Here is a 13,434-nt window from a genome sequence, read left to right as displayed (position 1 = left end):
CTTTTAGTATTCCACAGAATGCAAAAAGGAATCTATAGTTGGCTTGGGATATACCTCACCTAGAAATGCTGAGATTGGATAAAGAATTTATTTTCAAGACCCCTGCTGCAGAAAAAAGATACATTTATTTTCACTGGCATTTGGCCATTTACTAGTGTCTATGATAGCGGTTTAACCACTGCTAAGAAGTACAGCTCAGATATAGTGGCGGTACTGTTCCAGAAATTCTGTTCAACCAAACTGTCTGACAATTCTGGCAATCTAAAAATGTTCAACACATCATGAGGCCATGAAGTTGGGGGCGGCCAGTATATAATTAATGTTGTTCAGTTTAAATGTATCTCTTCTGTTCCTTCCCTCTATATCTGTGCTAAAGGCTTCAGAAATTAAATGGAAAACTATTTTATACATTCATTTGTACAACAGACTCTCAAGACTCTCAGCCAAACATAGAAAACAATGTCCAGAGAAAGTATTTGTTGGTATTAAAATCAGACAATGAGGATGAATAATACAATATGTATTTAATCTATAATAGCTCATTCCCATGTCACTTGATGCTACAATCGGTTCTGAACATGCACTCATGAACTAGTCAAAAGCAATAGAAATTGCTAAGTCATTGTGTAAAACTTTGGTTTCCTTCCAGCCATTTTCAGTATCTCAATCATATAAACAATTCTAAGCAGGCTTACAATTATTTACTTTGCAGCTGGTTAAACAAGAAAGACAGGATATATTTTAAATAAGTTAATTGGGGTTCAGTCACTCAGAACTGTCTCTGATTATGTATGTCTCAGTTGTGCTACTGTTAGAATATGAACAATTGTCATTATTTTCAATATAGTATGTTGCTCTAAAAAAGCACACCCTAAAGAAGGAAAGTCACAAATGAACTATCCTACTGATTATGTTTTATTTTCAACTTTCATTGAATCTAATGTTCAACAAGTGATTTGTGAAATGAAGCCCTGGAATTTAAGTTTTACACTATCCAGTCAACAGTGATGATACAAATTATCTCCACAAAGCAAACAGGAAATCATTCAATGGAAATTTTGTCCCTTCTTTTTCCACATTCAGACTATCAAATGAGCTTTAAATGACTAAATGTATGTATCAGTATGTTCATAAAACATTGTGAGGTAAACTAACAATTCTAAGGGACATATTTGTAGAGGTGGACTTGCTTGTCTCCCTCTTTTCTTAAAAATAATCTGTAAATGTCCCCTATAAGCATATTCTGTAAATGCTATGAATGTGGCTAAAAGGCCCACTTTCAACTGTTGGCTCCTTGTAGCAATAATTTATCCATAGCACCTATTTCTAAAGTGCTGTGCTTATCTAATGCCCATTCACAATAAATAACAATAAAATGACAATAATAAATATAAATAAGTAAAAAATAGGGCACATTTCCCAAGATTGCATATAATGTTCAGACATAAATAAAACAAGGTTTTCTTTCATATGTCTTTAACAGGAAATCTGTCCAAAATGGCAGTAGATTGAGATGTATGAAGTAGCAAAGCAGATGAAGCCTTCCTCTTGAGTATAAATGCAAAACTGTTTGGATGCAAAGCTCTGGAACACCAAGCTGATCACTGTACAAACATGCAGAGAACTGAAGGCCTCTGAGGCTGACATGCAATGGGCAGAAATCTCAAACTGGTGTCTGCTATGTATAGAAGATATGAGAATTGTGCTATGTAGAGTTTTTGGTCTGTGTTTATAGGTGCAGAGACTAGCTTTTGAGAGTAGATGGAGACTTATCACTGGTTCAGACAGATGAATGCAGAGAGATCTCTCAAAAAATGGTAAACATTTTAGGAGAGAATCAAAATCCACCTTTTCCACATATTTCTCATTCCCTTTCCTGTTGCATTTCTCTTCCTGTTTGGAGACCGGAGTTCTCTTCATCAATTTCTCCAGCCTTTTTCATAGGCTCTCCCATTTTTTTCAACTCACAGCCTCTTTTCTAGAGAAGATCTACATTTTGTAGAGCTTCTGGGTGCATGGAAGCATTGGCGGTCCCAGGCATCCAGGCCAGGAAAAAATCCCAACCAAAGCTCTGCAACTGAAATGTTCTTGGCACTCTCCACTTGGACTCCAGCATCTCCAGTTTCATTCTGTGTCTCTGTTCACCAACACAGTTCCAGATGATGACAAGGGATCGGCTCAGGTGTGTGCAGGTTTGCCTGTTCTGTGGTCATTTGCTTGTTCAATTAGGTCTCTGTAATAAGCAGATTTCAGAAATCTGGGATAGGAGTCCTTCTCCATCAAGATGTATGTTTTTGCTTGTGCTTCTTCAAAGCATGTAGAAGAGGCCACAGCGAGATTCCTTCTGGTTGCCTCTCGAGTTTCATGGTCAAGATTTACCTAAAGAAGAAAAATTATGGTTGAATATAGCTCCTTGGTTGCAACTTGATGAATGAGAAACAACATATATAATATAGTAATTATTATATACTGTAACACTATAACCAAGATAGAAAATTTCTTAGAGTGCATTACAAAAAAGCTTCTGAGTTATAGGTCTCGATGGAAGACATTTCCATTTCTTTAAAAAGCGTATGCTATTTATTCAACAGTGAAGGACCTGCAAAGTACGGTAGATATCAAAAGCTTCTGGAAATTGAATTTAAATAAGCAAATATGAATGAACACTGGAAATTGCTTGGCAATAAATAAAAGGTGGGAAATTCTCAAATACATGGAAGAATTTTGACAGCAGTTAGTTCCTTGAGCGTGCTGTTTTGGTCCTGGAGGTTTCATTATCAGACTAGTTAACATCTTCAGTGGGACTTCAGGTGAAGTGTTTTGTTCGGTTTTTCTTCTGTTTATATAGGTCCTGTGTGGTAGTGTGGTCAGTAAGTCATGTTGTTTGCATGGTACAAAATTCAACTGGTGTGGAGGTGGTCATTTCCATCAATGATTGGTCATTTGGATGGTCTGGTTTCTTATAGGTTCATATTCTGGTTGTAAGTCAATATGTTTATTGATGGATCCACACTGACTTAGAACCACCATACGAACCTATAAGAAATTGGACCATCCAAATAATCAATTCTGGACCACCTCACCAGTTGAATTTCACATGTGCAAACAACCAGTCACGCAACCAACTGACCACAACATGGCAAGACCTAGGTAAATGGAAGAAAAAGAACAAAACACTTAATCCGAAATCCCACTGGAGATGTTACCTAGTCTAGTAACAAAATGTCCAGGAGCTCAGAGAATGAACCAATGCCAAAATCCACAACCCAAGCCACAAATATTCTCTGCATGGAAGAATCCAAACTGCTCCATTTACCTGTCCTCCTTTGGACCCTTGCTATGCACTCTCAACAAAAGCACTTGTATGCATCTTCCCTTTCCTGGGTACGGGAGTTATAGCTAGATCAGATTGTGAGTGCACCACACTGGGAAAAGCCAACTTAGATAACCTTGATAACCTTGAAATGTCATGCCCTTCCCATTGTAAAGGCACTGTCGCCAATACTAAGATATATCTTGAAGCTGAATCTGCATGTAGTAGATGGACCTCATGATGTGCAACATGTTATCAAACGTTAAGGTAGATCTATTGTATCACAGGCCCTTTAGAAAACTGCATGACTCAGCAGAAAATACCTATTCCAGATAACTGAGCTTCCTATTATGTACCTTTCTTAAGAACCCTCATTTTCATTCCATTTCTTTTTATGAGCCAATTAGTCAAATGATGCCAAAAAAGCTAATTAGTGTTACTAGGTAATAGAAATCATTTATCATTGGGAGGCCTACTGTGTGTTTCATACTTAGGATGATTATTTCTGCAAGGCACAGTGCCTTGAATCTTGCACATATGTATTACCTATGAACAGTGTTTTTTTTGTAAAAGAAAAAGGTGCCGGAACTCACACATGTCATACAACCCGCCTTGCCTACCCTACAAGGTTCCATCCAAAAAAGGTGCCGGAACTCAATTCTGAGCGTTCTATGAGAAAAAAAAACCCTGCCTATGAATATTTATTTCCTGAAACAGAGCTGTGACTCTAGTCTATATCAGCGTTTCTCAACCTTGGCAACTCTAAGATGTGTGGACTTCAACTTTCAGAATTCAGAAGGCTGGCTGGGGAATTCTGGGAGTTGAAATTCACATGTCTTACAGTTGCTAAGGTTGAGAAATACTAGTTGACATAGAATCATACTCTATCTCAGCACTGTGGGAAACCTCGTGATTACATAACCTGTCTGAACTTGCTGAATCTGTTCTCCAGGTGTGAAATGATGCCAGCCCATGCCTTTTCCTTCTCAAGGCTGATTTAGAATTGCAACTGCCCATAGCTGTCACCACATACCTACACTGGGAAGGGGGTGATGGGTAATTGGAGGGCTGCAGATTGGCTCATGCAAATGCCTCCCAAATTCCAACTGTATGTTGTGTGGAGGTGTGTGCCCTATGTATTAATTGGTTGATCCAACTTCCTGTATTGTACTTTGCTGTTTGAGAATCCCCTAGCCCACAGGTCAGCAACCTGAGGCTCTGGAGTCACATGTGGCTCTTTCAGCCTTCTCTTGCTGCTCCCAGTTGTCCTCCACCATTTGCAGAGAGACAGAGACAGAGAGAGGCACTTGTGCTTCCCTTCCCTTCCTTTCCCTTCCCTTCCCCCCCCCCTCTCTCTCTCTCTCTCTCTCTGTGTGTGTGTGTGTGTGTGTGTGTGTGTGTGTGTGTGTGTGTGTAAAAAAGAGAGTGGCCTCACGCTGTTCTCCGAGAAGCTGACAGGCTTATTGGGCAGGGCTCCTGCCTTTGCTGTGTCTCCACAGGAAGCAGCAGAAAGCAGGGCAGGAGAGCCAGCCCAATAAGAATGTGTGTCAGCTTGTCCAAGAACAGCGTGAAGCTAGCTTGCCAGGTGAGCAGAAGATCGGAGAGAGGGAGAGAGAGAGAGGGAGAGGGAGAGAGAGAACTCATGCCCAGCAGCCTCTATTTCTTTTTAATTAAACTCTTCAATTGAGCTCCCCCTCCCTTGCATGCAAGCGCGCAGGGGCACAAGTTTTGCAGCTCCCAATGTTTTTTTCCCTCTGGGAAACTGGTCCAAGTGGCTCTTTGAGTGTTTAAGGTTGCCGACCCCTGCCCTAGCCAGAATGTTAAAATTCACTGATGTAAAAAAGGAACATCTATGCAACCATTCCTGAATGACAGATGCATACATTCCCTATCTGCTATACCAGAAAAGTCTGCTCAAGCCTTTATGCTTCTTTCTCTTTAAATCGACTTAGGCTCAAGCAAGTTTTTTTTTAAAGTTCTGCTTTGAAGTTGTGCAATTGACTTTTGAACTTATAAAGCCATTTGACTCACCTCCCTGGGGGCCTCATTCTGAACAAAGTCTTCAAAGATCCTGTTGGCTTTGGTTGCTAATTTTGCTTTGGAGGGGATTTTCTTATATTCTTCACAGGCAAGCCAAAACTCCAGATTTTCTTCACTAAATTCTGTTTTAAGAAACCCATGAAATGCTGCCATGCCACCTGTAAATGAGATAGAATAACCAGTTTAGAACTGGTAGAGAGAGAAGGAAAAGAAAGATTGTCGCTAATAGATTTTTTAAAACGCTGCATGTTTTGCAAATTCTAATGTCAAGGACAATACATCTTAAAGATACATGGCTTATTTCTGGGTAGAGAATAACCTATTACACTCCAGTAGCTTATTTATTTTGCCTTCTATTATAGAAAATAAAAATAAAAAAATCCAGGTAGCAAAAACACAACATTAAAAGGATGAGAATCCTCTCCCTGAAAATCTAGAGTGAATGGTCTGTTACTAAATTTAAAAAACAAAATGGAGAGAAGGTCACATTTATCATAATGCCTAATTTAAATCCAATGAGAGCCTGTGGGTCTAGTGGTTAAGGCACCAGGCTAGAAAGCCGGTTAGTCCCTTTTAGGGACCCAGCTGTGTGACTTTGAGCCAGTTATTCTGTCTCAGCTCACCTCACCTCACAAGGTGGTTGTTATGGGGAAAATAGGAGGAAGATGGTGTGTTGGATATGTTTGCTGTCTTGAGTTATTTATAAACATACTACATATTAGTATTCTCAACCAGTTCAGACCTTTGTTATTTGAGCAGGGAATTCCAGGAGATATAATCTCTTAAAACTATGTTAGGGATGATTGTTCGTTCAGTGATTCTGTAAAGTATCTGCTTTTCTGCTTTCTAGAAAAATCCTCTGGTGCATTTTGTGAAGACATGACTGGTTGGCAACCCTACTGAATCATGTGAAATCACACAATCGCCATTCTTGTTACTCGTAATTATAAGGTTTGGAGGATTTTTTTACAAATTGTTCATTACATACAAGATGCATACTCACTTCTGCTTCTCAGCAATTGATCAAAGGACTCCTTCCATCCAAGTGCTTCCTCCAAAGAATATCTGGAGAAGAAATGAGTAGTTTTAGAGGTTGTCCGAGAGTAATGTTGTAAGTGAGGAGTACAGGAAGCAGAGCCACTAGGAAGTGCAGAGGTGATCCTATTTATCTTGCCTTCACTTCTCATAATCTCCCATTCAGTCAGTTGCCCGCTGCCACACATTGCCTCACATACATTATGTCATTAACAACATTTAAACAACTGAAGATAGTTCTTCAAAATTTCTTATCCTTCTTAGCCAATTAAGATGTAGAGCTTTGTTCTGGAGACAATATTCTGAAATGGGAAAAAATGCTATCTGGAAACTGAGTAGCTGAGATATCCTGAGTGAAGATTTATTGAACAATCACCCTTTTTTCATAGAATGTTATAAGTGACCGAGATAAAGGGGTCTTTCTTTTTTAAGTCTCCCATTTTCACCCTACTACTTCTTCCATCATTTTCTTTTCAGGAAAAAAATGGTCTTATAACACTTGCACAAGACTTTTTAATATTAGTGTTTCTTTGTCTCGAAGCAGCTTCTCTCCCAAAACATCTCAGCCATTTGGCTGATTCAGAACAGCTCTTTGTCTGTTCATAAATGGGGGATGCAATGTAACAAGCAGCCATATCATAGAAAATATTTTCTGCTACAGTTAAAAAGCATTAACTAGGGTGCCTTCCTCTCCTTTAACTCAATTAGAAACTGAAGTAACCCTAAAATTGTATTGCTCTGCCGCTTCTATCAACCAAGTATAGACTTACTTTTGTTTGGCGCTCCAACTGAAGTTCCCAATTTTATGTACAAACTCTGGTTTATGAAGCAGAATTCCCAAACGTGTTTTAAATTCTTTGGCTCTGGAAAAAGAAAAAGAATATAATTCAAAATGCATACTAAAAGTACCATGATTACTGGAGGATATCAAGAGCAGGCAAGGATGTTCCTTCAAACTTAAGGTCTCCAAGGAGCTTCTTGGTTCAGGCAATTTAAGGTAAGAGTTTGCATGGTGAGATTGAGAGTTGTAGCATTTCTTTAGTAATGCCACTATTTGACTTCTCTGCTAAGCTTTCCTTTTCTCTATTAGAGCATGCATTTTTTATCCTTTATCAACCAGTCTTGAACTTGGCTATCTGTATTATATTGTTGGCAACAAGGATAAATGGATTTTAAACAGCAGAATGTAATAATAAGTTTTCTTCCTCAGGGTTGAATTAGCTTTTTATCCCCACCCCACCCCTTTCACCAGATATCCATTGCTTAATTCTCTGGGCCAGTCTCTCTCCCTCAACTTCTCATCAAAGCCCAAAGAGCTCTAGGCTACAAGCTCCAGATCACCACCAGGTGGCAACAAAGAGACACAAAGAACACTTGAGCTTAGTCTGATGGTCATCTGGAGATTTGTACCCCCAGATCTGATAGCCCTGCTCTTAAGTGCCTTGACCTCTGAAAATGAAGTGATATGACATGTCATAACTCCAGCCTACCAGGGCATTAATTCTGTCATGGTCTAAGTTACCTTACAAGGATTCAATATTCCAACTACCTAATTTCTTAAAAGCTGCTCACAATAGTATTCCAATAATAAAATAAATATATATGCTTTCTGCTTTGTAAAACTAGGCAAGCATTTCAGTTCTGCAAAATTCTTAAGCTACTAATTATCATCAGTAATATGTACCAAAAAGCAGGCAATATGTGCCAGAATTTAATAATTATCAATAAACAGGTGAACAATAAAAATGTTTAATCCTTCAAAAATGTTTATAAAAATTATATCTATATTATATTTATAACTTTAACCAACGCATTTTTGATTAACCATCATTATCAGATGAGGTCAACATTTAATCTGCTGTAGAAAAACTGAACATACATATACTGTAGTTGGTGTGCACACATATAGATATAATTCTATGGTGCACTTTTATCCACCTTTTTTTAGTTTATTCCTGTTTAAATCTTTGTACATTTTTCTTGAACCTTTTGTTCTTTTCTGTTTATTAAAGCAATATTTAAATAAATACAATTGTTTCTAGTATTTGTCCAGCATGTTTTTAAAATGCCCTGTATGATTCCACAGATCATAGAAAAGATGCTCTTTAGCTGATAATGAATCTAGCTTATTTAAACTGATATGCGGACAGTATTTCTGAATTAACTGTTAAATTTTATAGCATTTAGGATTAATCAGTACCATCCTATTCACCAACTTGTAATTATACTTTTGAGCCGAAATCCTGAAAAATTATACTGTCACATAATACTGAGACAAATCACAAATGTTACTAGGAAAAAAACATAAGTCAGACCAGAATAATGCTTTCTATATTTTCAAAACATTACAATTTCAGGCTCACTGCTCTCTAGGTAATGTCACTTATTTTTATGACTTTTTATGAAATTCCAGCTTTTGATGGGTATGACTTCTTTATTTAACGGGTAGAGTTATAGGAGTTCTGAATCTATTTGGACCAGTGAACTCATTTGGAATGTTGAAGTCACGTTGTAGCTTTTTTCACAAAAGATTGTCATGATACATTCAGTTAATCCATATATGAGAAGTTAAATACTATAAGGCTGTGGAACTGCAATTACCTAGCATTTTGTAAGAATGGAATTATTCATAGAGATATAGATTGCACTTACACCTTGTGCTTCGGTAATTTGCCACTTAAAAAAATTAAAATAATCTTCTCTTTAAAAATAATTTGCTGCAGGTAGTTTAGTGGGTGTCTACTCTTGCTCCTGGGCACTGCACTAGGGGCCCAGATCTGTGCCATGTGGCCTTCAAGTGCAGAAGGTCAAGCTGATCATGATGACGATTAATAGTCTGTCCCACTTTGGAGCATCTGCATTCCTTTTGATCTTTCTCCTTAAGGCACTCTGTTTGGACTTGGCTGTGAACACACTAACAGGCCCTTCATGTCTCTACAGCTGTTGAGTCTGAGACAATCAGGAACATGGAAAATCAATTGGATTTTCCCAGAGATTTAAAAGATGTGATGACAATGTATTTGCCTTTGACTGTGTTTATTTGTTAACTGCACTATTTTCTCCCAAAGGTTACCTGAGTGCTCAGTAAGTCATTATGGCGTGATGCGGCTGGGGCCAGGAGCAAAGGAAAGGGGAAAGGTTCTGTAAATACTAGAAATGTCATCCTGCCTTTTTCAAGCACAGTAGATGGACAGCACACCAAAGCAAAATTCAGACGCAACTGTCAAACTCTCTTCATTGTCCTTTTCTCATACCTGTGCACCTGACAAAAAACACACTGTACATTCCTCAAGGCAGACTCAGCTTTTTTGCTGTAGGCTGTATTGTTTTACTAGGACACAAATGAAGTGCCAATCTCACAATTATTATAATTATTTCCCATCAATGCTTCTACACTATCTCTCCCTAATTACTATTCCTCTTCAGTGACTAACTGGATGCTTTCCTTCCCATTATTCAAAGCATCCCATAGCTGGTAGAGTTTTCTGACTTTGAATGTTGTGTCACACCTGCCTACCAGGGTGGTGCTGCAGCCATTCAGAGGTCTCTCCCTGGTTGGTGCATCACTGCGACAGTTTGGAGATGGCTGCCTGGTGTGTCGCTTTCTATTCTTAGCTCACCAACCTCTGGCTGGTGTGTGGCAGGCATGCTAATGAAGTGCAGTGCTACTTGCAGAGGTATCCTTGGGAACTGCATTGCAAAGACAGGGCAGAGTTTTGTACTCATTTTCTAATCACAACATTTAAAAGCATAAAAACAAGCCAAAATGTATAAAGCAGACAGTCCAACAGCTCTCAAGAAAAGCGAGAGAAATATAGGGCAAAACTATTTATTTTAATCTCTTTATTATTATCATTACCTCTCTTATCTTTCCTCAGTGCTGAACTAAATGATGCCAGTCCAGTTATTACATGAAGTGGTACAATCAGGGTTTGGGATGTAGACAAAGATCCTTCCTGGTCAGTACCTGTGGCCAAGTCAAGTCCAGTCCAGGCCTGACTGTTCAGCGAAGTAATAATTTGCTAAGAGCTTCAATAATTTCCCAAGCCTCTTACCTTTCCAAGCAGCTAGCAGGCAGTGCAGCTAAACCCCGGCACATGTTGAGGAAGTGGATGGCTTGCTTAAATCTGCAGAAACTGGATTGGGGAGCAGTGGAGGGTTCTGATCACAGCCTTCACCTATTAAGCTTTCAGTGCTGGAGCTTGGAAGCAGAGCTTTTATATCTTTCAGGAAGTGGGAGGGAGCATGAATCAAGCACACAGCTCCCGCCTGCCTCTATACAAGAATAATTGGAACTGTCCTTGAACAGCACAGTCATAAGTGGAATTCAGAATGAACAAGCAGGACAAAATATGGGTGTTTCTGTTGTAGCTACACTTGTATTCCATGATTGAAGGGTACTTACACAGAAACTGCAGTCAAGAGCTCAAGGGATGTATTTTTCATCTCTGAAAAGCACTTGGCTGCTGCGCTTATCATCAAATAAAATACACACTAATGGCAAGTGCCAAACAGCCTTTGCTGTTCTTGTTCTTTTAAAAAATGTGATGACAAGAGTCTACGTATAATTTAAATACATCAGCCTAATTTGCCAGGACACAGTTGGTACTAGCACCAATAGAAGCGTTTTTCCTGGTGCAAGGAACTGGTCGAGGTGGAGCAGTGGAGTGGGTTGTTGTTGTTGTTGTTAGCTGCGAAGTCGTGTCCGACCCATCGCGACCCTATGGACAACATTCCTCCAGGCCTTCCTGTCTTCTACCATCTTCTGGAGTCCATTTAAGCTCACGCCTACTGCTTCAGTGACTCCATCCAGCCACCTCATTCTCTGTCGTCCCCTTCTTCTATTGCCCTCGATCTTTCCCAGCATTAGGCTCTTCTCCAGTGAGTCCTTCCTTCTCATTAGGTGGCCAAAGTATTTGAGTTTTAGCTTCAGGATCTGGCCTTCTAAAGAGCAGTCAGGATTGATCTCCTCTAGGACTGACCGGTTTGATCGCCTTGCAGTCCAAGGGACTCGCAGGAGTCTTCTCCAGCACCATAGTTCAAAGGCCTCAATTCTTTGGCGCTCATCCTTTCTTATGGTCCAACTTTCACTGCCATACATTGCAACTGGGAAGACCATAGCCTTGACTATACGCACTTTTGTTGACAGGGTGATGTCTCTGCTTTTTAGTGTGCTGTCTAGATTTGCCATGGCTTTCCTCCCCAGGAGCAAGCGTCTTTTAATTTCTTGGCTACAGTCCCCATCTGCAGTGATCTTGGAGCCCAGGAAAACAAAATCTGTCACTACCTCCATTTCTTCCCCATCTATTTGGCAGGAATTGAGAGGGCCAGATGCCATGATCTTGGTTTTCTTAATGTTAAGTTTCAACCCAAGTTTTGCACTCTCCTTCTTCACCCGCAACAAGAGGCTCTTTAGTTCTTCTTCACTTTCTGCCATTAGAGTGGTATCATCTGCGTATCTTAGGTTGTTGATATTTCTTCCGGCAATCTTAATTCCAACTTTTGATTCATCTAGCCCTGCCTTTCTCATGATGTGCTCTGCATATAGGTTAAATAGGCAGGGCGACAGTATACAGCCTTGCCGGACTCCTTTCCCAATTTTGAACCAATCAGTGGTTCCGTGTCCAGTTCTCACTGTTGCTTCTTGACCCGCATATAGGTTTCTCAAGAGACAAATAAGATGGTCTGGTACTACCATCTCTTTAAGAACTTGCCACAGTTTGTTATGATCCACACAATCAAAGGCTTTAGCATAGTCAATGAAGCAGAAGTAGATGTTTTTCTGGAACTCCTTAGCTTTCTCCATGATCCAGCGTATGTTGGCAATTTGATCTCTAGTTCCTCTGCCTCTTCGAAATCCTGCCTGTACTTCTGGTAGTTCTCGATCCACATACTGCTGAAGTCTAGCTTGTAGGATTTTAAGCATGACTTTACTAGCATGAGAAATGAGTGCAATGGTGCGATAGTTTGAACATTCTTTGGCACTGCCTTTCTTTGGAATTGGAATGTAAACTGATCTTTTCCAATCCTGTGGCCACTGTTGAGTTTTCCAAATTTGCTGGCAAATTGAGTGTAGCACTTTTACTGCACTGTCTTTTAAGATTTTGAATAGCTCAGCTGGAATACTGTCACCTCCACTAGCTTTGTTGTTGCTCAGCTTTTCTAAGGCCCACTTCACCTCACATTCTAGGATGTCTGGCTCGAGGTCAGTGACCACCTCATTGTGATTATCTGGGACGTTAAGCTCATTCTTGTATAGTTCTTCTGTGTAATTTTGCCACCTCTTCTTAATCTCTTCTGCCTCTGTTAGGTCCCTGCCATTTTGGTCCTTTACCATGCCCATTTTTGCATGAAACGTTCCCTTCATCTCTCCAATTTTCTTGAAAAGATCTCTGGTCCTCCCTATTCTATTGTTTTCTTCTATTTCTTTGCACTGTTCATTTAAGAAGGCATTCTTATCTCTTCTAGCTATTCTCTGGAATTCTGCATTCAATTGGGCATATCTATGTTTTTCTCCCTTGCCTTTCGCTTCCCTCCTTTCCTCAGCTATTTGCAAAGCTTCCTCAGACAGCCATTTTGCTTTCTTGCATTTCTTTTTCTTTGGGATGGTTTTGGTTGCTACCTGTTGTACAATGTCATGAACCTCTGTCCATAGTTCTTCAGGCACTCTGTCTATCAGATCTAATTCCTTAAATCTATTTGTCACCTCTACTGTATATTCAACAGGGATCTGATTTAATTCATACCTGAGTGGCCTAGTGCTTTTCCCTACTTTCTTCAGTTTAAGCCTAAACTTTGCAAGGAGAAGCTCATGGTCTGAGCCACAGTCAGCTCCTGGTCTTGTTTTTACCGACTGTATAGAGCTTCTCCATCTTTGGCTGCAGAGCATATAGTCAATCTGATTTCTGTGTTGACTGTCTGGTGATGTCCATGTGTAGAGCCGTCTCTTGGGTTGTTGGAAAAGAGTGTTTGCTATGACCATCGTATTCTCTTGACAAAATTCTATCAGCCTGTGCCCTGCTTCATTTTGTACTCCAAGGCCAAAC

The 13,434-nt window shown here is 39.7% G+C and overlaps 1 protein-coding gene across 1 annotated transcript; it reads right to left on the bottom strand.

The window, feature by feature from the left end:
- Positions 1 to 1,453: 1,453 nt before the first annotated feature.
- On the bottom strand, positions 1,454 to 10,706 carry LOC310637275 (regulator of G-protein signaling 16-like; the record flags this gene model as incomplete). Its single annotated transcript, XM_083357626.1, is given in 7 exon segments — positions 1,454 to 2,379; positions 5,345 to 5,511; positions 6,357 to 6,418; positions 7,159 to 7,251; positions 10,444 to 10,553; positions 10,559 to 10,657; positions 10,659 to 10,706. Coding segments are annotated over 7 exon segments (780 nt in total). The 3' UTR covers positions 1,454 to 2,178.
- Between the last annotated feature and the right edge of the window lie 2,728 nt (positions 10,707 to 13,434).

Source organism: Vipera ursinii, assembly GCF_947247035.1.
Source record: "Vipera ursinii genome assembly, chromosome: 3".
In the NCBI taxonomy this organism is placed as follows: Eukaryota; Metazoa; Chordata; class Lepidosauria; order Squamata; family Viperidae; genus Vipera; species Vipera ursinii.
Note: the sequence above shows the minus strand (reverse complement) of the source record. Positions and strands in the feature narration are given on the sequence as shown.